Consider the following 26,604-nt stretch of genomic DNA (forward strand, 5'->3'; position numbering starts at 1 on the left):
GGAATTCCCGGGAGCCAGTGAGAACTCCAAAGAGGGGGCGGGGCTTAGGACTTTAGCAGCCAAGGGAGGCGGGTTCCACCCCGGGTCGAATCAGGTGTCTGGACCCGCCTCTGCCTACGCCTACGCGTGCGCAGTGCGAACCTTCCCCTGCTCTGCTTTTTCCTCCAACATGGAATTCCGCTCAGCTCGGAAAGCAGTACTGCAGCTACTCCGTACGGTGGCTCCAGCAGACCTCCCAGCTCTGCTCCAGTGGATGAGAACTACCCGTAAGCGATCAGAGCCAGAGTCAGACGGTTGGGGCAAGAATATGCTGTGGGCGTTGACCTTGGGGACTTAGGGTGAGGCCAGAAGCGTTCCATAGGGTAGCTGTGCTGGTCTCTGCTCTGCTACGGATCGGGTTGAAGGGGGGCACATCGCAAACTTTTGTCAGTTTAAGAATCCAGTTTAGGATTGGTGCAGGAGGACCTGGCTCTGGGTTTGTGATTCCGCTACAGACTTCAGACAAGCGGCTACAGCCGCCTTGTGTCTAACCTCTTCTCTGAAGGAAAAAAAAAGGGGGGGGGGGGTGGCGGGGTGATGGGTTAGCCCTCCTCCCCATTACTCCCACAGATTTGGGACGACCAGTAGGATACTACCTGAAAAAGCCCTTTGCAAGAGAAGTTTCAGGCTGTAGAGCTGGAAGTTTTTACCCTGTAGGCAAAATCACGTGTAGCTAGTGCATTTATTTTCTCAATTGTAAAATGGGCCATCAATTTAATAGCAGGTGTTCCGGGGTGGGGAGAGGGAGAAAAGGGGGAGGGGAGGACAGGACTTTGATTTTCAATGATAGTAATACTAAAAAAGTACAAGTTAGAATCGAGGAAATGTGGTAATTAGGTCGAGTTATTGAAGAATGGGATAGATCTGTTTTGGCAAAGTGAAGCCTGGTGAAAGCACAAGAGGATAGGATATTCCTTGTTGGAGAACTATTCCAAACCATGCTCTGCTTCTGTACCCCTAAACGTTGATGTCCATGTTTATTTTCATCTAGACTCATGACTTGAAATATTCCTGTTTGCTGATGACTCCCAATTTTAGACTTCCATCCGTGAGGTTCTTCCTAGAACTTTCTCTCTTTGTGATGTTAGAGTCAATTTGGGTATTATCATTATTGTTATTACTACTACTACTACTACTCATTTTGGAGGATCATTTTAGATAAGATGCCAAACTAAAATTAACTTGGACATCTGGTAGTGAGATTTAGCCTGGAAAGTAGAGAAAACCAAAGAGCTAGCTTCATATTTATACACACAGACGAGATTCAAGGTGGGAATCTACGAGATATTTTATTCCAAAAGCCCTGGGTGCCTACAAAAATGCCATCTATTGCCTGGTTCTGGCAATTGCACCATTACTAAAACATCCTTGCCCTCAAGATTTCAGTTTTGTGGAGCCATTTGTAATCTAAATCTCCAGTTTTAGAGGCATCAGTTGAGACTCCATTTTTCAAACTCGTTGAAAGCGTGTTTTGTATGATGATTTTGTAAACAAGAAGACCCAATACCATTGGCTAAAGAAGATGTTTTTACTTTTACTAACACCACGTTCTGTGCCTTTCTCCAGCCGATCCTGTAGTAGAGAAGCTCAAGCAATTTGTTAAGCAATTTAGAACACAAACTGAGTTTCTGAAGAATGTTTATTACATGAATATTTTAAGAAATGAGAGTGTCACTTAGCTTAAAATGAAGGAGTATGTTTTAATATGAATCTTTAAAAGTAGTGTAATTTACTGGTATACGTTTTTTATGTGGTAATATATACATAATACAAGATTTACCATTTTAACCATTTTTAAGTGTACATTAAGTACAATACATTTACTTTGTGCAGCCGTAATCACCATCTGCCTCCAGAACATTCTCATCTTCCCAAACTGACACTTATAGTGTACTTTTTTATGAAATACAGCACAAAAGATTCTTCCAATCAACAATTTTTCATTTTCCTAATTAACTTCCTTCTTCCAGGAAAAAAATTATCGCATAATGTCTTACTTGTATGACATTTGCTTAGACCTTTGATAATTATAACTCTCCTTGAATTTTTATACCATTTAATGGAATAGCAAGAGATAATAATAGACATGATTTTGGTTTTGAGTTTCACAGAGTTTACCGAAACTGAAAAAAATCTACATATTGCTAACAGGTAAAAATCACAATAATTTTAAATACACAAAAGGAAGAATAATATTCTTGGTCTCTGAAGGAATAGTGGGATTATCATACCAAGACCTGAGGTCATTTGGGATCAGGCTGATAGAACCAGAAGCTTGGACCAGGACAGAGGCAAGCACATGTCGAAGTATGATATAAACTGAAGATATAGAAAAAATAAAGATAGAGCCTGTATTTACCTTGGTACCGCTTAGGCCAAAGTCTAGAAAACAAATGAGCACCAGTAAAGAAGGATGAAAAAAGTCTGAGGGACAAAGCACACAAAGACAACTCCCCCCTCAAATAAATAAATAAAAGGAGTAAAAAATACAGCAGGACTTCAGCTCATTGATTCTAATCTTGTGGCAGAGCATCTGTTCTTTTGTACTTCTTGTATATGTATATAGTGGACTCTTGATCGAGAGCCAAACTGTATGTGAGGTCCCCAATAGGCATATTAAAAATTACATTTTGTTAACAGCTGTCTGTTAACAAACACCATTCTGAAGCCTCTGAATTTTTCCTGAGTATGCAAATACAAATGAGGATGTCAAACCAACAACTCATAAAAATTTCTATTAAGAATCAAGTTATAAGGCTTCCCTGGTGGCGCAGTGGTTGAGAGTCCGCCTGCCGATACAGGGGACACGGGTTCGTGCCCCAGTCCGGGAAGATCCCACATGCCGCGGAGCGGCTAGGCCCGTGAGCCATGGCCACTGAGCCTGCGCGTCCAGAGCCTGTGCTCTACAATGGGAGAGGCCACACAGTGAGAGGCCCGCGTGCCGCAAAAAAAAAAAGTGTATGTAAATCTGCTTTAAAAAAAAAAGAATCACATTATAAAGGATAGAAAATTAAGGTGTGTATAAGAAAATAATAAAATAATCAAGAAAATATTTAAATGCTTAAAGAAGTTAATAGTAGGTGACTAGAAGCTTTTCTGTTTCCTGTATTTTATTATATTTTTTTTTTTTTGCGGTACGCGGGCCTCTCGCTGTTGTGGCCTCTCCCGTTGTGGAGCACAGGCTCCGGACACGCAGGCTCAGAGGATATGGCTCATGGGCCCAGCCGCTCCACAGCATGTGGGATCTTCCCAGACCGGGGCACGAACCCGTGTCCCCTGCATCGGCAGGCGGACTCTCAACCACTGCGTCACCAGGGAAGCCCTGTTTCCTGTATTTTAAATACATCTTCATTGAGCAGAATTGAACCTGTTGCTGAACAGCAGCTACAGAGTTGTTAGAGTTTCTTTGAAATTCCGACAAATCTAAAAAGCAAAGCCTGGGATCTAGTTACATTTGTCGAACAGCATACTACTGCAGTTCTATATTATATTGCTATTACCACTGAGGAAGTAGCCACATAACTTACAGATTTTCCAATCTCTTGTTTCCTGTTTGATCCTTCTGTTTCTCAATTTCTTATCTCCTCTTGCCTTCCTGTGGGTAAATGGAACAGTTTTAGAATTCTGTTCTTGTTTATAGTGTTTCTGAGTTTATCTCTTTGTTTAGTTTTCTTTGTGGTTACTCTGTTACAGTATACATATGTAACATCACCATCTACTGGTATCAATGTTTTAACACTAGAATGAAGTATTGAAATCTTACTTTCATGTAGGTCCCTTTACCCTCCCCCACTTTAAAAATATGATTATTTTATGTATTTCCTCTATATACATTGAGCACTATTACAGATGGTTTTATAAATTTTGATTTAACCATCAAATATGGTTTAAGAAACTAATGAAGAGAAAGATAGTGTAATGAATTTACTCTGTTTTTACCCATTCTGTTGTGTTCTTTCCTTTCTGAAGTTCCAAGCCTTCTGCTATTTCCTTTCTGTTGGAGAGTTTCCTCTACCAGTTCTTTAAGGGTAGGTCTGCTGGCAACAAATTCTTAGTTTTTCTGCATCTGAGGTTTTCTTTACTTCTCCATTCCTGAAGGATAATTTCATCAGATATAAAATTTACAGTTTGTGGTCCTTTTTTTCTAGCATTTGAAAAATTTTGTAATCTTCTGGCTCCCATGGCTTTTTTGTTTGTTTGTTTTGGTTTAGTTTTTGGTTTTTTATTTCTTTTGTTTTGTTTTTTGGGTTTTTTTTGTTTCTTTTGTTTTTTGGGTTTTTTTTTGTTTTGGGGGGTTTGGGGGTTTTTCTTTGGCTGCATTGGGTCTTCGTTGCTGCGCATGAGCTTTCTCTAGTTGCAGTGAGCAGGGGCTACTCTTTGTTGTGGTGCGCGGGCTTCTCATTGCGGTGGCTTCTCTTGTTGTGGAGCACGGGCTGTAGGGCGCATGGGCTTCAGTAGTTGTGGCACGTGGGCTCTAGAGCCCAGGCTCAGTAGTTGTGGCACATGGGTTTAGTTGCTCCATGGCATGTGAGATCTTCCTGGGCCAGGGGTTAAACCTGTGTCCCCTGCATTGGCAGGCAGATTCTTAACCACTGTGCCACCAGGGAAGTCTGCTCCCATGGTTTCAGATGAAAAATTCACTGTTTGAATTGGTGTTTCCCTACAGGGAGTGAATCATTTCTCTTTGCTTCTTTTAAGATTTGTTCTTTGTCTCTTTTGTTTTTAGAAGTTTATGGTATGTTCTTATGTGGATTTCTTTGGGTCTATCATATTTGGAGTTTGCTTGGCTTCTTATATCTGTAGGTTTATGTCTTTAACCAAATTTGGGGAGTTTTTAGCTATATTTCTTCAAATACTTTTCAGCCCCACACTTTTTTCCCTATGTCTGGAGCTCTGACACTAATGTTTGATCTTTGTTATTCCACAAATCCTTAAGGCTCTGTTCAGTTATTTTTTTTTCTGTCTATTTTATCTCTGTTGTTCAGATGGAATAAATTTTATAGATCTGTCAACTCAAGTTTACTGATTCTATCCTCTGTCATCTCTACTACTGAACCCATTCAGCAAGTGTTTTTGTGTTGTTGTTGTTGTTTGTTCAGTTTTATAGTTTCTGTTTCTTTTTCTATGACTTCTACTTCTTTGCTGAGATTTTCTATTTTTTTCACTTGTTACAGGATAATTCTTAACTGCTTATTGAAGCATTTTTATTATGGAGTTTGCTTTAAAAGCCTTGTCTGATCATCCAAATTTCTGATTAATTTACATGTTAGCATCTAGATTGCCAGATTCAAATTATGACTTCCTGTTCTTGGTATAAATGATTTTCCATTGTATCCTGGATATTCTGATTGTATGCTAGGGTAATTTTGATTTTATCCTGGATATTTTAGATATTATGCTGACTTGATCCTATTCAAATCTTCTATCTTAGTAGGCAGTTACCCTGCTTAAGTTTAACCTGTTGGTTCTGGCCTGCTTTTGTGGGCTATAGCTCTGATAACAATTTAGTTTTCAGTGCCCTTGCAGTGCTATTCAGGTCTGCTTCATTCCTTGAAACTGCTGGGGCTCCTGCTCAGTCTATGCTGGTGTTGCCTGCATGGAGAAGGACAGTTTCTTGGATCACCCTATGTCACTGAGCTTACCTTCCACCAGTGGGAGTAGGGGACAAGCAGTACAGGGCCTGGTTTGCTCTTGGCCACTGGGCAGAAGGCTGGGAGACCTCAGGCCTGGGTCTCTATCCTGCTGGGTAGAGGGCCTGAGGACAGCAGCCTCCCCTGTCATTACCAGATAGCCTGCCACTGCCCCAGGTGTGGACTAGGGATTAGGGCTCCCCAGTACGTCTCTGTTGTTCTTCCCCTTTACAGTCTTTGGTGAGAGAGAGCAGGCTTTTCTTAGTTTTTGTTTTGTTCTTTTTTTTCAATCTGGCTGTTGGTAGTTCTGGGATGCAGGCCTCTCCAGGGCCCAGTCCAGGCTACATGGAAGATAAAAGGAAAACTCAGGAGGGAATTCACTGCGGTGACCCTCCTTCCTTAAATCCTCAGGTCCCTAGACAGTTTACCTTTTTTCTAGCTTTCAGAGTCCTTTATGGTTGCCTGTTGATTTATTTCCAGGGTACTTCATTGTATTTAGAGGGGAAGAGCAGGGGGAAAAGAGGGAAGTAGCCATCTTGTCTAGGACCAGAAGTCCCCTCAGTAAATTTTTAAAATTTGAATAAGAACTTCAGAGTAATATTAGATATGAATGAATAATAGGAAATATATAACCCAATGTTTAATTATGTATTGTAAGTCATTAGAAGTAAGGATATGGGTGAGTTAAGGCCAGAGTTTGAACGTAAGACTTCATGGAGATGAAGTAACTTGAGCAGGGCCTTATTGCAAAAGGCAGGGTCATAGAGTATGAACAGGAAGGAGTATGGAAAACAGCTGAGGAGATTTGCACATCTTAAGCAGAAGTTACGTTAGAGAGTAATGAGAATAGAAAATAGGATGGTTAGACTCTGGTGATATAGAGGGCCTTGAAAGTCTAGAGTGACACTTCATATGTTGAAAAGTGAAAAGCTATCCCAAAATTGTAAGGGGAAGGAGTGACACAAAGTGAAGTTGAAGCAAGATTAGTTTAAAATCGGTGTGCAGGATATCTTATATTGGGGGAAACTGATAATTCAGGAGCTAATTGTGAGTTTGTTCTGGTATTCTAAATGTGAGGTGGTGCCTGTGCCTATGAGGTATTTGAAGCAGTAATAAAGAGGAAGTGGATTCAAAAGAGAAAGTGATAGGACTTGATACCTGACTAGATGTAAAAAGTGGGGTTTGATTCATATACTGTCAGCTTTGGTGATTTCTCTGTCCCCATGGATTTAATTAAATATAAGTAGGAAATTTTTAAAGAATGAATTTTGCTCTTTAGTGAAGCTCTTCTTTCTCCACTCCCTTCCCACCTACATATGTAATTTGAGAAAAACCTTACTGTCCTTAGGCAACTGATTAACACCTTTCTTTAACTTTTTCCAAGCAACGTACTGTTACCACACATTCTGAAATAGCTATTACACATGTTAAAAGATGTTCAGCCTCACTTGTAATTAAAGAAATGCAAATTAAAACAACAAAGTTTGTTTTTATGGTACTATTCAATGCTATAAGGCTTTAATGAAACACATATTCTTATTCTTTTCTGATAGATTAAATTGGTATAATCTTTCAGGAAAGAAATTTGACAATATGTAGCAAAAGCCTTTAAAATGTTTAAGTTCTTCTACTTCTAAGAATTCATAGTAAGGAAATAAATACAAAGAGATGTATGCCAAAATGTTAGTTGCAGTGTTCCCAATTTTTCACAGTTATAATTGTATCTAAATGTATAGTAGTAGGACTGAATGGTTAAGTAATATACATATGGTGGAATATTACACAGCCTTTTAAAATAATGTTTTAAGGAATTTAATTTTAATAACAAATACTTATGATGATAGAGTGTTAAATGAATTCCAGTTTTACACACTGCAGTAATATCCTATCATATCATGCCTTTTCCACCTGTTTTATAGCCATTATTAGGGCAAAAATGTCTTGCCCTTCTTTTCAGAAGTTATTTGCCAACCACTACAGATAATGAAACTAATTTTAGCCTTCTTGAGCTAAAAATTTCCACAGTGCCTTACATACAGTGCTCAACAAATATTAACTATTATTATGAAAGATCTTTTGAGAATTTTCTTCCTAGAAAACTATACATATTTATGTATACAACCAAGCATGCAACTTTAGGCCTTTTATGGACCACATAAAGCCCATATGTGGATCCTGTTAACTAGGACCATGGTGAAGAATCACTGCTGTAACTGAAGGAATCTCTTTTTACCCTTGAATGTAGTTGAATCAGAGTTTGTTGTCCAGGATAAGAGGTGTCAGTTCTCATTTTCACCTGGTATCCTTGGGAATGAGTCTTCACTTAATACTGCCTTTTTAAAATGACTGAGTAATTTAACACACAATTTCATAATATCTCTCATCTTGCCTGGTGATGCTTACATTAATTGGGGGATTAACTCCCAAATAAACATATTTAACTAGGGAGACAGCGGGAAATCTATTGTGATGGTTCAGAATTTGCAGCCCTTCCCATCTTTCATTTCTCCAGCTCCCTTGATCTTCACATATGACTGTTTAGATGGTTCACCACCACCACCCTTTCCAAGTCTATTAATAACCCAGTAGCAGTAGCAATCAGAGCCCTAGACACTACAAAGTGATAGAAGAGGAAAATAAGCTAAGGTAGTCATGGATTAGAGAACTAAATTGCCAAATTGAGTTCAGTTCCAGGGCCACATTTAAAGGGGCTGTTGAACAAGTCCAGAAGATGGCAACCAGATGGCGGTGGATATGGTTCCCCCAATATATGAGGAACCGTGGTCAGAGCTAGGGAGAAGAGAAGGCTGAGTCAGTGATAGGGGAGCTCTTACTAGCCAGCTGCCTTCTGAGCTCCCTTAGAGAGACTGTATGGTATAGTAACTAAGAGTTCAGAGTTAGACCTACATTCAAATTCCAACTCTACCACTTTCTGGCCAGTATGACCTGAGACAAGTAACTTAAATTCTGACCTCACATTCTTCTTTTGTTATAAAATAGAAGTGATAAGAGCACCACATATAGGATTCTGAGGATTAAATGACTGTTTGAAAAGCACTGCACAAAATTTAGCATGCCTTAAAAGTGCTCATTCAATAAATGCCGTATAGCAATAGCATTAAAGATGATGATTCCTCTCGAGCTGAAATTAGAAAAATGAGCTGTTATGGAAAGGTAGATTCTGGCTCAGCACATGGAAGAAATGCACTTCCCGAATGTGTTCAGGTGAGGACTGAAAAACAGTCATATGTCAGAGATGCATGGATGGATTCTGCCATTTGGTAATAGTTCGTAATTAAGTTCCCTTTCCACTATAAGACCCTTATAAGGCTGACCCACATGAAAACTATGTTTTCCTAACATGGTTGTTTATGTTACAGAATTAAATCCAAAGAAGTTGGGCTATGAGATATCTTAGTTTGGTATAATGAGATTTTTATTGGCTTCTTCAGTTATATACCATTTACAAATTGAGAGAACTTGCTAAGAATCAATGGTGTGAGTGATATTATTAGAATTAAATGCAAGTCACAGAGGCTTCTAGGGGAGGGGGAAGGGTGAGCTGTGACAGGGTGAGAGAGAGTCATGGACATATACACACTTACAAACGTAGTAAGGTGGATAGCTAGTGGGAAGTAGCCTCATGGCACAGGGATATTGGCTCGGTGCTTTGTGACAGCCTGGAGGGGTGGGATAGGGAGGGTGGGAGGGAGGGAGACGCAAGACATATGGGAACATATGTATATGTATAACTGATTCACTTTGTTATAAAGCAGAAACTAACACACCATTGTAAAGCAATTATACCCCAATAAAGATGTTAAAAAAAAAAAAAAGTCATAGAGGCTTCTAGACAGTTTCCCATCTACAGAGAGAAGCTAAGCAGATGTTAGGTATTAATTAACACCTTGAGAAAATTTAATTAGATTTTAAGAATACAATTTTTAAAAGGCCAGTTTTTTTAAAAATGCATCACAGGTGCTATTTAAGTTCCACCTAAAACAATTTGGAATGAATCTTCATAGTATTTTCATTTCTCTATAATTTATATTTTGCATCCTTCTAGAAATAATTTGAAGCAACAACTTAGATCATTATACTAGATAGGTGAGGAAAGAAAAAAGAGCTAAAAGGCCTTTCTACATTAGTTCAGGGAGCCAAATAATGTATCAGTATCTTCATATTAACTACTGTTGCTCAAAAGGAAGTTATACAGAGAAAGAACCTCTGTACGTAGGGAAACAGTGGAAAAAGTGAAAAAGAAGAGTAGCTTTATTTAGAAGCAAAAAACCTAGGTTTGCTTCTTGTGCTGCTGTTGGCCTGCCTTGTAACTTTTCACAGTTCATTTAACCTTCAAAGACTCAGTTACCTCCTCTGTAAATCAGAGAATGTAATCTTGCTTTGTCTTCCTTACATGGATGTTATAATACTTAAATGACCTAGTTTCTATGTGAAAGAACTTTGCAAACTAGAAAATATTATCCAAATTTTAATTGTTGTTTGTGACATGAAAATTACATTCTGACCCAACACAAGAATTATTATGTTTAAGAAGGAAATCGTGAACTTATTTAAAAACAACCAAAGATTTGGGGGGCGAGATGTGGAGGTGGATGATATTTTCTTCAGAATCTCCTTGTTTTCCTTCTATAGCTGTTTTAAAACAGTAGGAAAAACACAACCCCTTCGAGGTCCTTTTACTCTAGCAAGAATTCAATATAAGTCTTTTAAGAAAAAGGTAAAATGTTTTCATTAGTAGTCCTTTCCAGTCTATATTTGGCATTCAGGCTGTAGCTAACTTTTAGAATATTTTACTTCCAGATAAGTCACATTCTAGTTAAAATTATATGAGCTGCTTAGAAATCATACTTTTGTAGAGCCAATTTAAAAAAATTTATAGACACACAGATAAGGTGAAAAAACAGAACAATGAACACCACTTTTATACCCTCACCTAGATTCACCGTCAGTCTCTTACCTTCTCCATCGTAATTGCTATATACATCGGCATGCATGCACACTTCCCTTTTTGCCAGATTATCCAAAGGTAGGCCACAGCCATCAGAAATGTGCTGTTTTAATGATTATTTTATCTGCTGTTCAAATGCAGTGGAGCAACATGATTCTTATAAAGTTTATTCTATAGTTGGTGCCATCTGTTAGTTCTTGTTATCCAAAGTCTTGAGTACATTTTATTGGAGGCAGAGATGCTCGGATTAAAGTTATATTCTTAGTAATCCCTGTGTGATGCCTCCTAAACTTGTAAGATCTATATGGTCACAAAAGGAATATTTGACTACTTACTGGTAAGTTTAAGACCCTAAAAACTAATAGCAGTACTTTCCGTAAGTAAAAATAAAGTAGTAAAAGTACTACATATTTTTTACATGCCTTTGTTGTTCTATAACAGGCTGAAATAGTCAAGTTTTATATTTTCAAGCAGTTTGGAAAAAGGAAAAACTCAGTGTTTTCAATGGAACATTTGTTAAAATTGAAATATTTCATTGGTTAGAAAGTTTATTTATTGTTATAAATTGATGCTATCTGATGGAAAATAGCCACCCATTGTAATCACTTAGTCTAGGTATGAGTACATCCATAAAAGCTATATCTGGTTTTTTTTGTTTTTTTTTTTGCAGGAGATTTTGATGAATTCATTCAAGACAATAATGACATTATGTTGAAAAACATAGCAGAAGACCTTCGGAATTGCTTACCTCTAGAAACCATGCTTTCCTCAGAACATCTAGCCCTCCAAAAAGTAAATATGTTAAATTAATTTACTCTTAGTGCTACTTGAGGATTCTCCTATTCTCCCCTAACCCCATTAGCCTTTCCAGTCTAATCAGTCCTGAATTCTGCTTTTTCGTTTGGTGCTTCCATCATGTCCCCAATTCTTTTGAGTCTGTAACCTTCTGGCTCCCTAGTACCATTCATTCAACAGATATTTTTTGAGGGTGTCCTGTTTGCCAAGCACTCAACCCCCCACCCCCACCCCCAAAATCAAGGCACGACATTAATCTGTCCCTGCCTACACCATTGTCCTGGTTTTCTTTTCCCTGTTCCATTTCCGTGGCTTTTATCAAGGGTGAAGTTCACCCCTTTGTTTCCTTCTCCTACTTTTGCGTTACACAGTTTTTGCTTCTTTTATTCCTTTATTCCTAGAATTCTCACTTTTCTTCTCCAGACAACCCCCTCATTCAAGTACCTTCAAAGCCCAACTCTTATGGGACACATATGCTATGAATACTGTTTCCTAAAGCAAAACTAAGAATAATAATTTCTTCTTCCCCCATTAATCTGAAAGTAGCAGCGCTTCATGTGGTTTTTCAGCATGTAAATTCCTGAGCAGAGGTACTAAATCCTGTACATTTTTGGTAGTTCTGTGCACATTGTGAGCACTCAGTAAATCTTAGTAAACATCCAGTCATTTACAGGAGGAAAATAGTGGGTCGTATAAAAACTGAGAGCAATATTTGTAATACAGTTTGGATGTTATTAATAAAACAATCTTAGCAGTCTCATGATATAACACAATATATAAAGAGACAAAAAAGTATTCATTGCATGTTAATGGTGGACCCACAATCCCCCATCCCAACAAACTGTTTTTCTCTTCCTTTGTTTCTTTCTGGTCCTTGTGTATGTTCATACATTTTATATACTTATATATGTGTGTGTGTGTGTATAGATGTAGATATAATTTTGTAGATTTCCAAGTAGATAGGTTGATTCTTTATTTAGTGTTAAAGTAGAAGGAATCAGACATATTTTTCTCTGTAGCTGCTTGCTATTATATCATGTACCACCAGTATTAATAAAGTGCTATTATTTGTAAGCATGGAGTTTTACTAACATTGTTATTATTTGAAAACTTTGCTTCTGGGCAAAGATTACTTGCTAAGTATTTTGATGGGTAAGTCGCTGACATGTAGGACTCAGAAGACCTGATATTAGTTTCAGTTCTTCCCGCTCTTAACTAACTAGTGTCATTTCTTGGGAGAAATCTCTCTGGGTATCACTTTCTTTATTTGTAAAATATACTACTTAGGATGGACAAGATGGTCTCAAAATACTCCTTTCATCTAAAATTTTCATCTATTTCTCATAGCCATGTTTTGCATCATGACATGTCAAATAACAAGTTGCTAGTGTCTGAAAAATGAAACAAAAGCAGAGCAGAGTTGCTGACTTCCATAATCAAAACTTGTCTTCCTGGACCTTGTCGTTGCTCTCAGAATTTTAGCATATGAACCACTGATGTTTTGCCTTATTTAGCAATAAAAAGAGACTTCTTTGTACTTTGTTTCTTTTGATGTTTTTCTTCTCTCCACCAGATACAGCAGCAGCCAGAACCCACAGTTCACGTTGATGCATTCCTTTATGATGAAGACTTTATTGATTCATTATGTGAGGAAGGAAAAATGAGCAGATACTACTGTATGGTGTGCGGCTCACACCAGACGGCGCCTTTAGGTGGGCACTCAAGCCTGCAAACCTGATGACTTCGTGTATACTTTTCCTTACATGTCATGAGTATGCAGATTTTTTTTAATATCTTTAATTTTTATTTTTTAATTTTTTTATTTATTTTTGGCTGCATTGGGGCTTCATTGCTGCACGTGGGCTTTCTCTAGTTGCGTCGAGCGGGAGCTACTCTACATGGTGGTGTGCGGGCTTCTCATCGTGGTGGCTTCTCTTGTTGCGGAGCACGGGCTCTAGGTGCGTGGGCTTCAGTGGTTGTGGCACGCGGGCTCAGTAGTTGTGGCTTCCGGGCTTATTTGCTCTGCAGCATGTGGGATCTTCCTGGTCCAGGACTCGAACCCATGTCCCCTGCATTGGCAGGCGGATTCTTAACCACTGTGCCACCAGGGAAGTCCCGAGTATGCAGATTCTTGCCCAAGCATTCGCTGTTTTTGGAAAGCAAAAGGACAACCTGCAGCCTAGCCATTACCAATTATTGCAGTCAGGGAAACTAAATAGAAGCATCGTCCAGGGAAGCTAGGCCACTTCATGTCTCTCCCAGGGGGATATTTCTGCTTTTCACTGAGCATGTTTAATTAGAGGTGACTTTTCAGGTCCAGCAACTAATCAGAAGTGAATGAATACAGGGAAACTGACTCATACTTTATATACTCAAAAGAGAGTCACATTTAACCATAGTGCTGATTTATTTACAATGAGAAATATAACTGCCAAGGGGACTAAAAACGTTCTCCACATAGAAACATCTACTTGAGAAGTCAGATAGTAATCAGATATTGTTGGATGGGCATGGATTCAGAGGACGGAGATAGATAATCTTGACAGTCTATTCAGGCCATGATTTGACATCATGGAGCATCTTTGGTCTATAACCCAGAACAACTCTAGTGACAGTCTCCTGCATCTCTGTCCCTCAGATGCAGCACCTGTGTTTCAAATGGGAAACTAGACTGACTCCATGCTGCTAAGATGTTAACTCTTCTGTTAATATATTTTTTGTTCAAACTGGATATTATTGGCTAGGCTATTAATTTAAACATGCTATTTCAATCTCCCTGCTCACTTAGATTTAGAGGTGTTGCTTAGAGGGGATAAGTAATATTGTGCTCATATGACTGATCTTAGATAATATTATTCTCGAAAATTAACTACTACCAAATTTGTAGTATTTTGCTAATACAAATATATAGTACCTGTATTGTAGTTGGGGATTAAACTACCCTGGTTTACTGATTTAAGATTCTATTTTTAGATAGTACTTTTTTCCATTTGAAATAGTTGAAATTCACAGAATAGAAAAGGACTTAGACAAGAACAGTAGAAGAAGGGACTTCCCTGGTGGCGCAGTGGTCAAGAATCCGCCTGCCAATGCAGGGAACACGGGTTTGATCCCTGGTCCAGAAAGATCCCACATGCCATGGAGCAGCTAAGCCTGTGTGCCACAACTACTGAGCCCGTGTGCCACAACTACTGAAGCCCGTGCGCCTGGAGCCCGTGCTCCGCAACAAGAGAAGCCACCACAGTGAGAAGCCTGTGCACCACAACAAAGAGTAGCCCCTGCTCGACGCAACTAGAGAAAGCCTGCACACAGCAACAAAGACCCAACGCAGCCAAAAGAAAAAGAACAATAGAGGGAAAACTAAAAAGTGAATTATAAATAACACCATATCAGATCTGATGTACAGAAATTTACAGAAGAGCTATGTTTGACACAGAAAAATTTGGAGGTTAGGATGTATTTTCACGTAAAAATCAGATTGTAAATCGTGTCTGGACACCCAGATCAGCCTGGGTAACTATAATGACTCTGAAAAAGCTATCACCGTGTGGGCCTCTTATTCCCTATATGAAAGGGCCTTGTCCAGCTACAAGACACGAACGATGACTCTGGAGCCCAGGGCAGGAGCACTAACGTGGCAAAGAGGATCGTGAGGATGAGAGGAGATAAGGGCTATGGTGGTCAACCCCCCTCCACCCCATCACCTCCAGTGTTACTTCTGAGGCCTAGTCATCCTTTATTTTCTTCCAAGGGATTAGCCTGCCTGCTTCCATTTTCTTTGCCACCAGTCATTAGTTATGATCAAAGTTTCTCCCCTTCCTGACCATTATGTCATGTAGCATACAGTAGAGAAAGTCTTTGGATTACCTCCATATCAGAAAAAACAGACTCAGGCTCTCCCAGGTGATTCATTACAGAAATAATGGAGTGAGAAGGTGGGCTAGGAGACTAGAAATTGTAGCAATTAAACTAAGGGAAATAACAGTTTAGGAGTGTCTTAACCTCCTTCCATACCACCCCTCTCCTGCACTCCAGAACACACTCTAGGTTGCTCAGGGCTGCCACATTGTTCCACTCCAGAGATGGGCATTCATTGGGTAGTTTACAGTCTATGCCGCAAGAGGTGGAAGCCCTGTGGTTGGCTCTGGGATAGGGTGAGAAAGCCAGATGGTATGGGAGTTAGGAAGCAGTTGCTGGGAACAGCAGGTCAGAGGGAGAAGAGGAAGGAGAAAACCCAGGACACCCTAAGCAGCAGCAAGAAGGAAATGAGGAGCATGGGGGTAGGGACAGGCAGCTGAGTAGCGGTTTTCTTGAGGCCTTTGATGATGATGATGATGATGATGATGATTTTGGCCGTGCTGCGCAGCTTGTAGGATCTTAGTTCCCTGACCAGGGATGGAACCCATGCCCCCTGCACCACCAGGGAGTTCCCTCTAGAGGCCTTTTAAATGTCAGAGACTTCATATTTGTTCTTGTCTAATACAGCTCAGAGTGAATGAATACAAAATTATCACATTAATTTTTTCTAAATAACCTCTGAATGGCTTTCATTGATTAAGAAAAGCATGAAATACACTTTACAGGTGAAAGAATTAGAAATACAGAATGGAATTGTTAATCCCCAAGCAGAATTTAATGTTTACTCTGTTCTAATTCTCCAGGGTTTATTTCTCATTCCTTCTCTCTCATGGAATTGAAGTTCATTTATCATCATGTACTCCCTGATCTATCGGGAAAGGTCTTGGTTGACGTTGGCTCCAGGCTTGGCACCGTCCTTTACGGGGTAAAGTCCAGCTTGTAGACATACTCAACATTTGGAAATACTTTCTTCTCCTACTAGCATCAGTTTTGCCTGCCACCATCCAAGGTGACAGCTTGGCTTTATTCATTAGAGTAACAGAATAATATGGTTAAAATAGTGTATCAAATTTGGACTTTCAAAGGCCAGCTCTCTGATTTCCGTTACTAGTTTGACTTTGTGACACAAGTGAAGGAATATCAGCAAAACAGCAACAGGTGACCCTCATAACACTTTGCTATTCTGTCACTCACTTACTGCCCTTCTAACTCCATTTTCTGTACTGTACTAAAATAGTATAGTATACTGAGTTTTGATAAGAGCTCTTATAAAACTGACAAATTTACCTGACCTGGGAAATTGCTTATGGCTATGAGCAAGTCCCTGAACACCTCTGTGCCTCAAGTTCCTGACCTGTAAGTGAGCAAACTAAATGATATCCAGGACACATCGTGCTCTAGTTTTCTGTGATCCAAAGTTCGAATCCTGTGATCCAAAGACTTCTGTGTCTTCAATGTGGCTTTTTTTAAAAAATTCAAATCATGAGCATTTTAAATATTCTTAAATGGTTTTATCAAAAAACTGAAATGTGGTTTCTGGTTGTCATTAGCAGATGTGTTAAAACATGTGGCCAACAGCAGTAGATGTTCATGCCAGAAACAGGCCCTATCAGTTCCCAGCATCACTGCCTGCTCTAAACAGAAACAGTTAACTCTTTCATGGTTCATTTATTTTTCAGTGTTGACTTTTATTCTACAATTAGGAAAAATAGCCATAATAGAAAGTACAGTTTATCAGATGGCTTTGTTTGGAGAACATTAGAGATTATGCTTGTTTACCATATTTTGTCCATTCTTGTTAATTTTTTTATTTGTTAGAAAAGTATATAGCTGAAATAATTGTGGCTCTGCAGGTATTTGGCAGCATTAATGAATTTAGACATATTGTCATTTTCCTCTATAGTACATCACTGATTCAGTCAACAAAAATTTTTTGAATACTTACATATGCTCCATTGAACATATTCTAAAAATCCATGATGAGCTATGAATATAAATTTAGTTTACACGTAAGTGTTAGTTGATGTATAATGGTCTTCAGAATATGATTTGACCTCTCCTTCCAGATTATTTTTTGTTATTATAACCAAAATAGATACATAATAATATATAGACAGTTCTTGATTATCCTTGTTAACTAATGGCCAGTTGTCTTTGGTGGATTGCCAGACACCAGGCTGACTTCTCAAAGCCAAACAGGACACACCTCCAGCCACCCTCCTCTTGTGTCAGACTGTGCATGAGTTTCCATTATATTTCCCACAGGTTAATGCCTTTCTTGCTTTCCCCTGAAATTCCCAAGAAATTATGGAAGTAGGGTATTAAACAAAGAATCTATATGTGATCACTTTCCTCATTTCCAACTTTGTTGAATGCACAGTTTTATCAGGAAAAGTAAGAAATCAATCTTTAAAAATATGATTACTTTTAAATAACGGAAATTAATAAACTACAATCAAGGTCTCGATGAGTAAGAGTCTAAGTTCTTAAAAGTTGGTTTACATAAATTATAAAATGTTACTTATCTTTCCTTTTTATCTTTATTTTTACTTTATTGAATTCTGTTTTTAAAAGTTTGATTTTTAGGGACTTCCCTGGTGGTCCAGTGGTTAAGACTTTGCCTTCCAGTGCATGGGGTGCGGGTTCGATCCCTGGTTGGGGAGCTAAGATCCCACATGCCTCGTGGCCAAAAACCAAAACATAAAACAGAAGCAATATTGTAACAAATTCAATAAAGACTTTAAAAAAAAAAAAGTTTGACTTTTAAAATTTCAAGTAGAAATAAACCCACAACTAAAAGTTAATTCTTTTGTATCATAATGTATCTTCATATTTCAGGGTTATCTTTACAGTTCAGCATCACAATTATATGGAGTAGAATTGAATGGAGACTTTTGCCAGTTGCAGGAAATGGTCATAAAAAAGTACCAGTTCACTGACAGAATAAAGGTACCCTTTTAAATGTTTATTCTGTTATCCACTGTATAGCATAGTTTAGCCAAATTTCTTCTGCATTGGAGTTGGAAACACTTTTTGAATCTATTCTTGATTGCTGTTGTGTAGAAACAGATTGAGTTAACTTAATATTTTAAAACACTGATAATAAAGTTGAATTATTATCAATATGTTCCACTCACATTTTTCTCTTCCTCCCAAATTTTATTAGAAAGTAGAATTTTTTCTTAATTTTCTTCGTATCAACTATAGTTTTGGTAGCACTAATTTTGAATCTCTTGATGTTGGTCAGAAGTGTATTTAATTAAACTCTGAATGTTGAAAGTAAGCAAAAAGGTTAAGTAATGCTCACAGTTTTTATCTTTTTATAAGCTTTCAATAGGAATTGTGGGTGCCACAGAATAGCAGTTCATGGGAGAATGATGTCCTGGGTTGGCCTATGACAGAAATTTTCTGTTTCTTATATGTAAGGGGAAAAATAAAAAAGGGGAAAGGAAGTTTTTTGGTTGATGCAGTAATCCTTGTCATTTCACTAGTGATCCTACACTTCTAATGGCAATGCACAGAAGTATTGTGTATCTAAGGATCTCTGGTGTTCAATGCAATCAAATATTGAAAGACATATCTTAGTAAGATTAAGGATCTAGCTTTCCCCTTTCTTATAGAAGGAAAACTTTTCATTCTCTTCCTCCTTCCATCCTTGCCTTTTTTTTCTCTTTCTCTCTCATCTTGGAAATTGAGAGGCAATTGATCAAAGAGAATTCATTGTCCAATAATAAGTTCATGGATTTTTCTCACTATCCCATATTTAATGAACAAAAACACACTGCTCTTACATAATAAGAATCACATAACTAACAGGAATATTGATTTAATTAGAAATCGAGACTTAAACATTCTGGATATTATTTATTTGTAAGGCTAAGTTCTTTTTTGGAAGGAAATCATATGATATAAAAAACTTTTTCTGTCCTTTTTAAAATAAAAGTTATTTGCTTTGCTCTTGAGCAAATACATGTTTCCTCTTATTATCTTGCCTGTGGTCTACAAGACTTGTTGATTATAGTCGAAGTTAATTTTTTGAGGTATATAGTTTTTTCAATAAATTATTTCGTTTGCTTTCTTGGATAGATAATATATTCAAGTGAATTTTAGATGAAGAGTCAGACAAGGCCAGTTAAAATATTTGTATTAACATTTTACAATTTATAAATTACTTTTTAAATTTTATATGGTCCCATTTGATTCTGTGAATCAGGACATGTATTACTCCATTTTATTTAGGAAGACACTGACTACCCAAATGTACAAATCCAGTTGATGATGGAGCCAGAATAACTAGTGATATAATGGAAAAAGCTCTGAACTGGGAGTGAAAAGAGTGTAATTATAACTATATAAATGATTCCATCTAAAACAAAATTTTCACAAGCTTATGGTTTTTATTAGGTATTGAGTATCTTCCACAGGTAGTAGTATTAAATATACTGTTCTCCCATTTTAAGAAGTGTGAATCTCCCATATTGCCTCACAACATCATTGAATCAATAGCTATTTCTTACGTGATTATATGATACGGTGTCTTTGTTCTCTTACGTGAACTTATTCTTTTTTAGGTGCTTCATGCAGACATCTGTACACAAGGTTCACTTCTGCAAAATGCTGATGTTATTATAATGAATAATGTCTTTGAATATTTTCTTAATGAGGCAGAACAGGCCAGGTACGTTATTTATTCAAGCAAGAAATCTGTTGTTAAAATATATCTAACAAAGTATGAAAAGGGATTGGTAGAAGTGTTTTCATATTAAACTTTTTATTTTTTATTTATTTGTTTATTTTTTGCCACACTGTGAGGCTTGTGGGACCTCAGTTCCCCAACCAGGGATCAAACCCGGGGCCTCAGCAGTGATATGAAACTTCTCAGAAACGACCTCAACTGTCAGGAGTTTATATTAATAAGGAAATGTGTTATGTCTAAATGAAAATAAAAATAAACTTTAGTTGTCTAACCTTGTAAATATTACATCTAATTTTGAGTAGTTATAAAATGGTTTCATGACCCAAGCATTTGCTTTGCAGTCTGGGATGCAAGAAGTTATCAATTCCCAGTGGGTTTTTATACTTATTCTTTTCTGCCTCAGTTTTCTTTTCTTTGAAAAAACATGTCCTATGCTCTCCTATCACAAAATTATGGGAATTAACTGGTGCCTATAAATGACTATAAAACAAGATATAGGGCTTCCCTGGTGGCACAGTGGTTAAGAATCCACCTGCCAATGCAAGGGACACGGGTTCGAGCCCTGGTCCAGGAAGATCCCACATGCCGCAGAGCAGCTAAGCCCGTGCGCCACACTACTGAGCCTGTGCTCTAGAGCCCGTGAGCCACAACTACTGAGCCCATCTGCCACAACTACTGAAGCCCACGCACCTAGAGCCCGTGCTTCTCAACAAGAGAAGCCACCACAAAGAGAAGCCCATGTACTGCAACGAAGAGGAGTAGCCCCCGCTCGCCACAACTAGAGAAAGCCCACACGCAGCAAGGAAAACCCAACTCAGCCATAAATAAATAAAAATTTAAAAAAAACAAGATACAAGAATATTCAGCTAGAAAACAGTGAATAATGATCAAATTTTTAAAACGTTCTTAATGTGGTAATAGTAGGTTCCTGGAGTTTATTCCACTATTCAAGCAATAGAAAAATTAGCAAATCTCTGATCACTTTTTTTTTTTTTTTAATTTTTGGCTGCTCTGCGGGGCTTGTGGGATCTTAGTTCCTTGACCAGGGATTGTGCCCACGCCCTGGGCAGTAAGTGTGGAGTCCTAACCACTGGACCATCAGGGAATTCCCTGTGATGGCTTTTCTGACTTCTCATCAGGACTTATAGGTTCCTCTAATTAGAAAATTCCTGTAGTCTGAGACACTGATTTTCTGGTCAGTTAGGCTTGCTGACTTATTTATCATAATGACATACGTATACTCTGGATGCAGGAAACCTCCTTTCCATATCTATGAAAGGGCATTACACACGTTTGGATTAGTGCATCAGTGAGGTTTCTACTGCAAGAAATAAAAAGACATAATTATAGACCATAAACAGTTAATATGGAGTAGAATCCTGAATGAGTAACCCTCTTTATCCTGCCACCCCTTTACTGTCTATATTGTCTCTCTCGCACACATACACACACATATCTGTTACTTGTAGGTTAAGGTTAGTACAAAATTAACAGTGTAAATAGTTTAAAAAGAAACTAGTTCAACAGAAAGCAAATCATATCCTCAGAGCTCAGCCAGAATGGGTGATGATTTTTTGGTCACAGGCTAAAGGCCAGAAACACAACATGAACAAGTTGTTTTAATCATAGTGCACTCTTTAAGCTTAATTTCCAGTGGACAAAGTATGTATAGCTTTTTACCTTTTGAAGTTCAGGACCAGTAGTCAAAACATTACATCATTGTTGGAGAATGAAATATACTAGGTTTATGCCGTGTAAGAAGTTAAAAGAGAAAAACACCTTAAACTCTTCACAGATTCATATAGGAAGATTTTGAATGCTGAAGAATGATGAATGCTACCTGTTAACTTGATACTGGAAAGTATTTTCATGTTTGGGTTGTTTTAAAAACTATCTTGGAAAAAAAAAAAAAAAAACTATCTTGGGGGACTTCCCTGGTGGTCCAGTGAAAAACCCGCACGCCACAACTAGAGAGAAGCCCGCATGCCGCAACTAAGACCAGACACAGCCAAAAATAATAAATAAAAAAAATAAATAATCTCAAAAAAAAAAACTATCTTGGAAAATTAATTCACAAACTCTGCATGACTCACCAAATAGGTACTGACCATGTGTTAGTTCAGTCATTGCTCCAAGTTAATCAAATGCAGTGAATTCTAAATATAGATAGATGATAGCCTCTCATGGTTAATTACCTTCATCATGAATGACAGTACATGGGAGAAAGTTTAGAAGATACAGTAAAGCATTCTGATATTGGAATCGTTCTGACAAAATTGATCATTTACCTATATAATTCTGTATTGTAGCAAGTAGAGTAATTCTTTGTTTAAAAGGTGCCTCTGTATTTTTTCAGTAGGTGAAACATATACAACTACTACAATGACAGCTTCTCAGAAACAGCAGGTGCTATTTTGAGAGCCATGCCCAACCGTGCCAGTATACTCAGCTTCTTCAGTCTTACTAAGTAGACTTGTAAAATATATAATTTCTAAAGAACTACATCAAGACAACAAACAGCTCTAGCCCAAGCACAGTGATATTTATTATCAAACACTGCTTCTTGGTTTTATATCTAGCCTGAGAAAAAGAACATTTGTATCGTTTTGCCTAGTAAGCTCCAGAATATACTAAACCCAATAACCATTGCTGTAACGAAAATAAGTGCAAATGGTACTGCTGCCCACCTGCCCCACTACAAGGGGTGCACACCCCTGCATTGCTTGACCCTTGCTCCCCAATAGCAGGCTGTACTGTCAAAACTCATGCACAGTGTAGAAATCCCATTCATGTCTGCTCTACAGGTTAATCAGAACTGGTCAGACACTGCCCTCTGACACATATATATGCCCATGGTGTGCAATCGTGCTTTAAATCTAGTTGATCGCATTAAACTTCTCAGGTGCCATAATGTCCAGAATTCTTTCCGTTGAATATTTCTGACAGCCAAATAAAGTATGATTTCACTCCTGATATTACTTTAAAAGATCTAATCTCTATGTTATACTCTTATTTTAGTCTTTGCTTGCTTTCTGGCTTCTGTGGCCTTTCTCCATGACTCTTTCCCACTCACACCCCTCAGCCCTGTTCCATTCTGCAGAAAGTTTGACAGTTCATAAAGAATTGAAGAGGCTTTAACGCTGATCCAGCTTTGATTTCTTTATCAGTTCTGAAAACTTCCTTTTGGCCTTACCCACAATCCCTTGTATTAACCCTAATCCCCATCTTGTTAAATCTCTCTCAGTATTGTCACTTCACAATTTTGCCAACATCCCTTCAGGAACTGAATTTACCAATTTCTAGTATCTTGCTGCGGTCCTGTTTTCTGCTGGCAAACATTTTTACCCATCTGGATTTCTACATATCGCCTGGGCTATATTTTTTTTTGTCATCCTCATTTTGAAAAAATATCCAGTGTCTGGTAAAGCATAACATATAAGTTTTGAATGTGTTATAGAGCCTGGGAATATATCAGCCATAATGTAAGGAAACGAGGATCCTTATTAGTGACCGTGCCAAGCCTTGAAGATTCTCTCTCAAGTCTTCAGGTAGGTAAGCCTCTTTCCCAGCATTTTTATTGTCAAAACTTTTCTTCTGCTTTTTTCTGATAGCTGTTAAAATATTCTAGAAATATTCTTTCTGAATATAGTGACAATGATAGAAAGAATAACAAAACCTTATGGCTTAAGAACTGATTTGTGGTTTGTTCACTAGCATCAAGAGCTCTGAAAGTGTACAGATTCCTTTGCTTCTCCACCCAATTTTTCCAGCTGTGGGGTTACAGTTTTATTTAGGTTAACAAATGCTATTAAATATTTGTAAGAGACTTAGAACACCCACATCATAACTTTTTCCCTGAGAACAAAAGGAACAGAGCTGTTTAGGTTTCTAGAATCAGTAAGTGGACTGGAGGCCCACATCCTAAACACAGTTGAGCTTCTAGGTCAAGTTTGGAATCTTGCACAAACTGCTTCCATGTTCCTCAGATTCTCCGTACAAAATAAGGCTGATACTTAATAATAAGATTCAGCCCAATAAGTTGACCCTTTTATAAAGGTTAATTAATGTTTGTAAAGCTCTTTGAGATCCCTAGATGAAAGATACTGTGCCATTTCTTAGTACAGAGTCATATTATCATTTTCTTTAATATCTCTTTCCTCACATATAAGCACTGCCAAATTTAAATATATATTTCTTCCTTTAAAAAACTAAACAATCATCAATAATACCTTCTTTAAAAATTTTTGTCAATCATCTAAATTACAAAAGTAATTCATGTTTGTCATAACAAGGGAAATAATCCAGAGATACATAAAGAAACAATGTTGATCTCCCCAGTTCCCCCCACCTAATTCCCTCCCCATGAGATCCCTACCCCGTGAGTGGTATGATTCTACCATACTTTTCCATACTCATAAAAACATACCTTTTAAAATATGTGCTCTCCAGTTTATAATATCTATATGTATTGAAATAATTCAGTGATTTTCACTTACCAAAGTAAAATATTTTTGAAAGAGTCCTTATATATGAATTCTTGAATAACGTTATTGCTCTCCTATTTAATGAAACTTCTTTAAACAAATATATACATTGGTGGCCCCAGAATTTCTGTATCCCGGAGACCCAAATTTGCAGTGTGAAGGGCAGGGCCTGATAAAGGTTATGGAGGGAGATTACCCCCTCTCGTGCAACCTCTTAGCACCATCACTGTGTGTATATGAACCGTTTCTCTGTGTACTCCCATTGTTGTTTTAATCTTTTATTGTTTAAGCTGGTTTAATTATTAAACTATTTACATTAAAATAATTATACTATATGTTCTTTATTCTTTCAAATTCCAAAATCAAGGTAAATTAAGTCCCTGAATCCACAAACTTACCATTTCGTACGACAAAGAATTATGTGGCACCATGTAGAACTTAGTCCCTCTCATTGTAATAAAAATCCTTTGTGTTCAATTACTTAGTCATGATTTCTCAAAATTCAAGAGAATAGGTTCATTCTGCAATTTTCATATTTGTTTATGACCTTTTTTTTTCCAGGTTAATATACAGTTATCTCCCTGGGTTGAAGAGGTACCACTGAACTATGATGTATACCCAGAAAAGGATATTGACAAGGAAGCTCTTGAACAAATACATTTATACAAGATTCTCTAACACTACAATAGTCCTACCTCAGTGTAAAATAATTACAAAATAATTTAAAAGAAACAGAACCCCAGTATCCTAACACATATTTTTTCTGTATATTCCTTTCTAGTCTTTGTACATATGCTTACATATTTGTAAATAGTTGTATGTGTATATAGACAACTTTGCGTGATAATTTTATTAAAATATTTGTGTGAAAAAATTTTGGTTTTCCCCTGGTTTCTTTTATTTTGTTAAAAATATAAACGTGTACTTTTCTTTTTTTTGAATTTTTATTTATTTATTTGGTTGCACCAGGTCTTAGTTGCGGCTCGTCAGCTCCTTAGTTGTGGCATGCGAACTCTTAGTTGCAGCATGCACGTGGGATCTAGTTCCCTGACCAGGGATCGAACCCGGGCCCCCTGCATTGGGAGCGTGGAGTCTTATCCACTGCGCCCCCAGGGAATTCCCTTTTTAAAAAAAAAAAAAATTATTTATTTATTTATTTGGCTGCACCGGGTCTTAGTTGCAGCATGCAGCTCCTTTAGTTGCAGCATGCCTGAGGGATCTAGTTCCCTGACCAGGGATCGAACCCCAGCCCCCTGCATTGGGAGTGCGGAATCTTAACCACTGGACCACCAAGGAAATCCCAACATGTGTCCTTCTTTAGTCACTAACTCTATATACCAAGTCCAGATATGGCCCCCCAAAAGACCAGAAGTAGTTTCCATTATGAAGGAGGGGTGGAGGGGAAGGTAGGTTACACTGTACCCCATTTATTAGATCTCTATTCTGTAAGATCCTTGTACACAGCTTTATCTGAGGAGGCTAGCACAAGGACTAAAATAAAAAATAATTGCAGTTGCTAGGAAAAAGCAAAACTAGAAAGATAGCCTCTAAAATATAAATAGAGGTTATATCTAGGTGGAACAATTACTGGTAATTTATTATTCTTTTCTTTTCTGAATTTTCCGTTTTTTCTGTAATGACTTTCTTTTGAAATCAGGAGAAGCAGAACTTTTTTTCCCCCAAGAATACAGTGAAACGTCAAAACTTGAACACTGGGCTTCCCTGGTGGCGCAGTGGTTGAGAGTCCACCTGCCAATGCAGCGGACACGGGTTCGTGCCCCGGTACGGGAAGATCCCACGTGCCGCGGAGTGGCTGGGCCCGTGAGCCATGGCTGCTGAGCCTGCGCGTCCGGAGCCTGTACTCCACGACGGGAGAGGCCACAGCAGTGAGAGGCCCGCGTACTGCAAAAAAAAAAAAAAAACTATAGAAACATGATTCTGGAGACATTATCTATGATGATTAAAAACAACAGGCAAGAGGATATCCTTGTCAGAAAGCCACTGTGGTGGTCCAGTGAATCCAATAAGAATGAACTAAGATAGCATCTCTGGGGATGGAGGGAAAAGAAGAGTCAGAGGTATTTAGGAGGCCTTGGGACTTTGTTGGGGGAGTACAAAGACCCAGAGTGAATA

At 38.0% G+C, this 26,604-nt stretch overlaps 1 protein-coding gene across 3 annotated transcripts; it reads left to right on the forward strand.

Moving 5' to 3' along the window:
• The first annotated feature begins 30 nt into the window (after window positions 1-30).
• Window positions 31-25,345, forward strand: LOC101330387 (uncharacterized). 3 transcript variants are annotated; one of them, XM_019924036.3, is made up of 8 exons: window positions 31-266; window positions 11,309-11,430; window positions 13,007-13,145; window positions 16,095-16,216; window positions 18,130-18,240; window positions 19,863-19,969; window positions 23,445-23,539; window positions 25,033-25,345. In XM_019924036.3, exons 1-8 carry the CDS (start codon window positions 170-172, stop codon window positions 25,035-25,037), a joined length of 798 nt encoding a protein of 265 aa, XP_019779595.2. In that variant the 5' UTR covers window positions 31-169; the 3' UTR covers window positions 25,038-25,345. The 3 variants fall into 3 exon arrangements, with proteins under 3 accessions (XP_019779595.2, XP_004314466.3, XP_033707079.1); XM_004314418.4 differs by having other exon boundaries at window positions 23,445-23,535; XM_033851188.2 differs by having other exon boundaries at window positions 203-338; window positions 23,445-23,535.
• The last annotated feature ends 1,259 nt before the right edge of the window (window positions 25,346-26,604 follow it).

The sequence above is a fragment of the Tursiops truncatus genome, chromosome 2, assembly GCF_011762595.2.
Source record: "Tursiops truncatus isolate mTurTru1 chromosome 2, mTurTru1.mat.Y, whole genome shotgun sequence".
NCBI lineage: Eukaryota > Metazoa > Chordata > Mammalia > Artiodactyla > Delphinidae > Tursiops > Tursiops truncatus.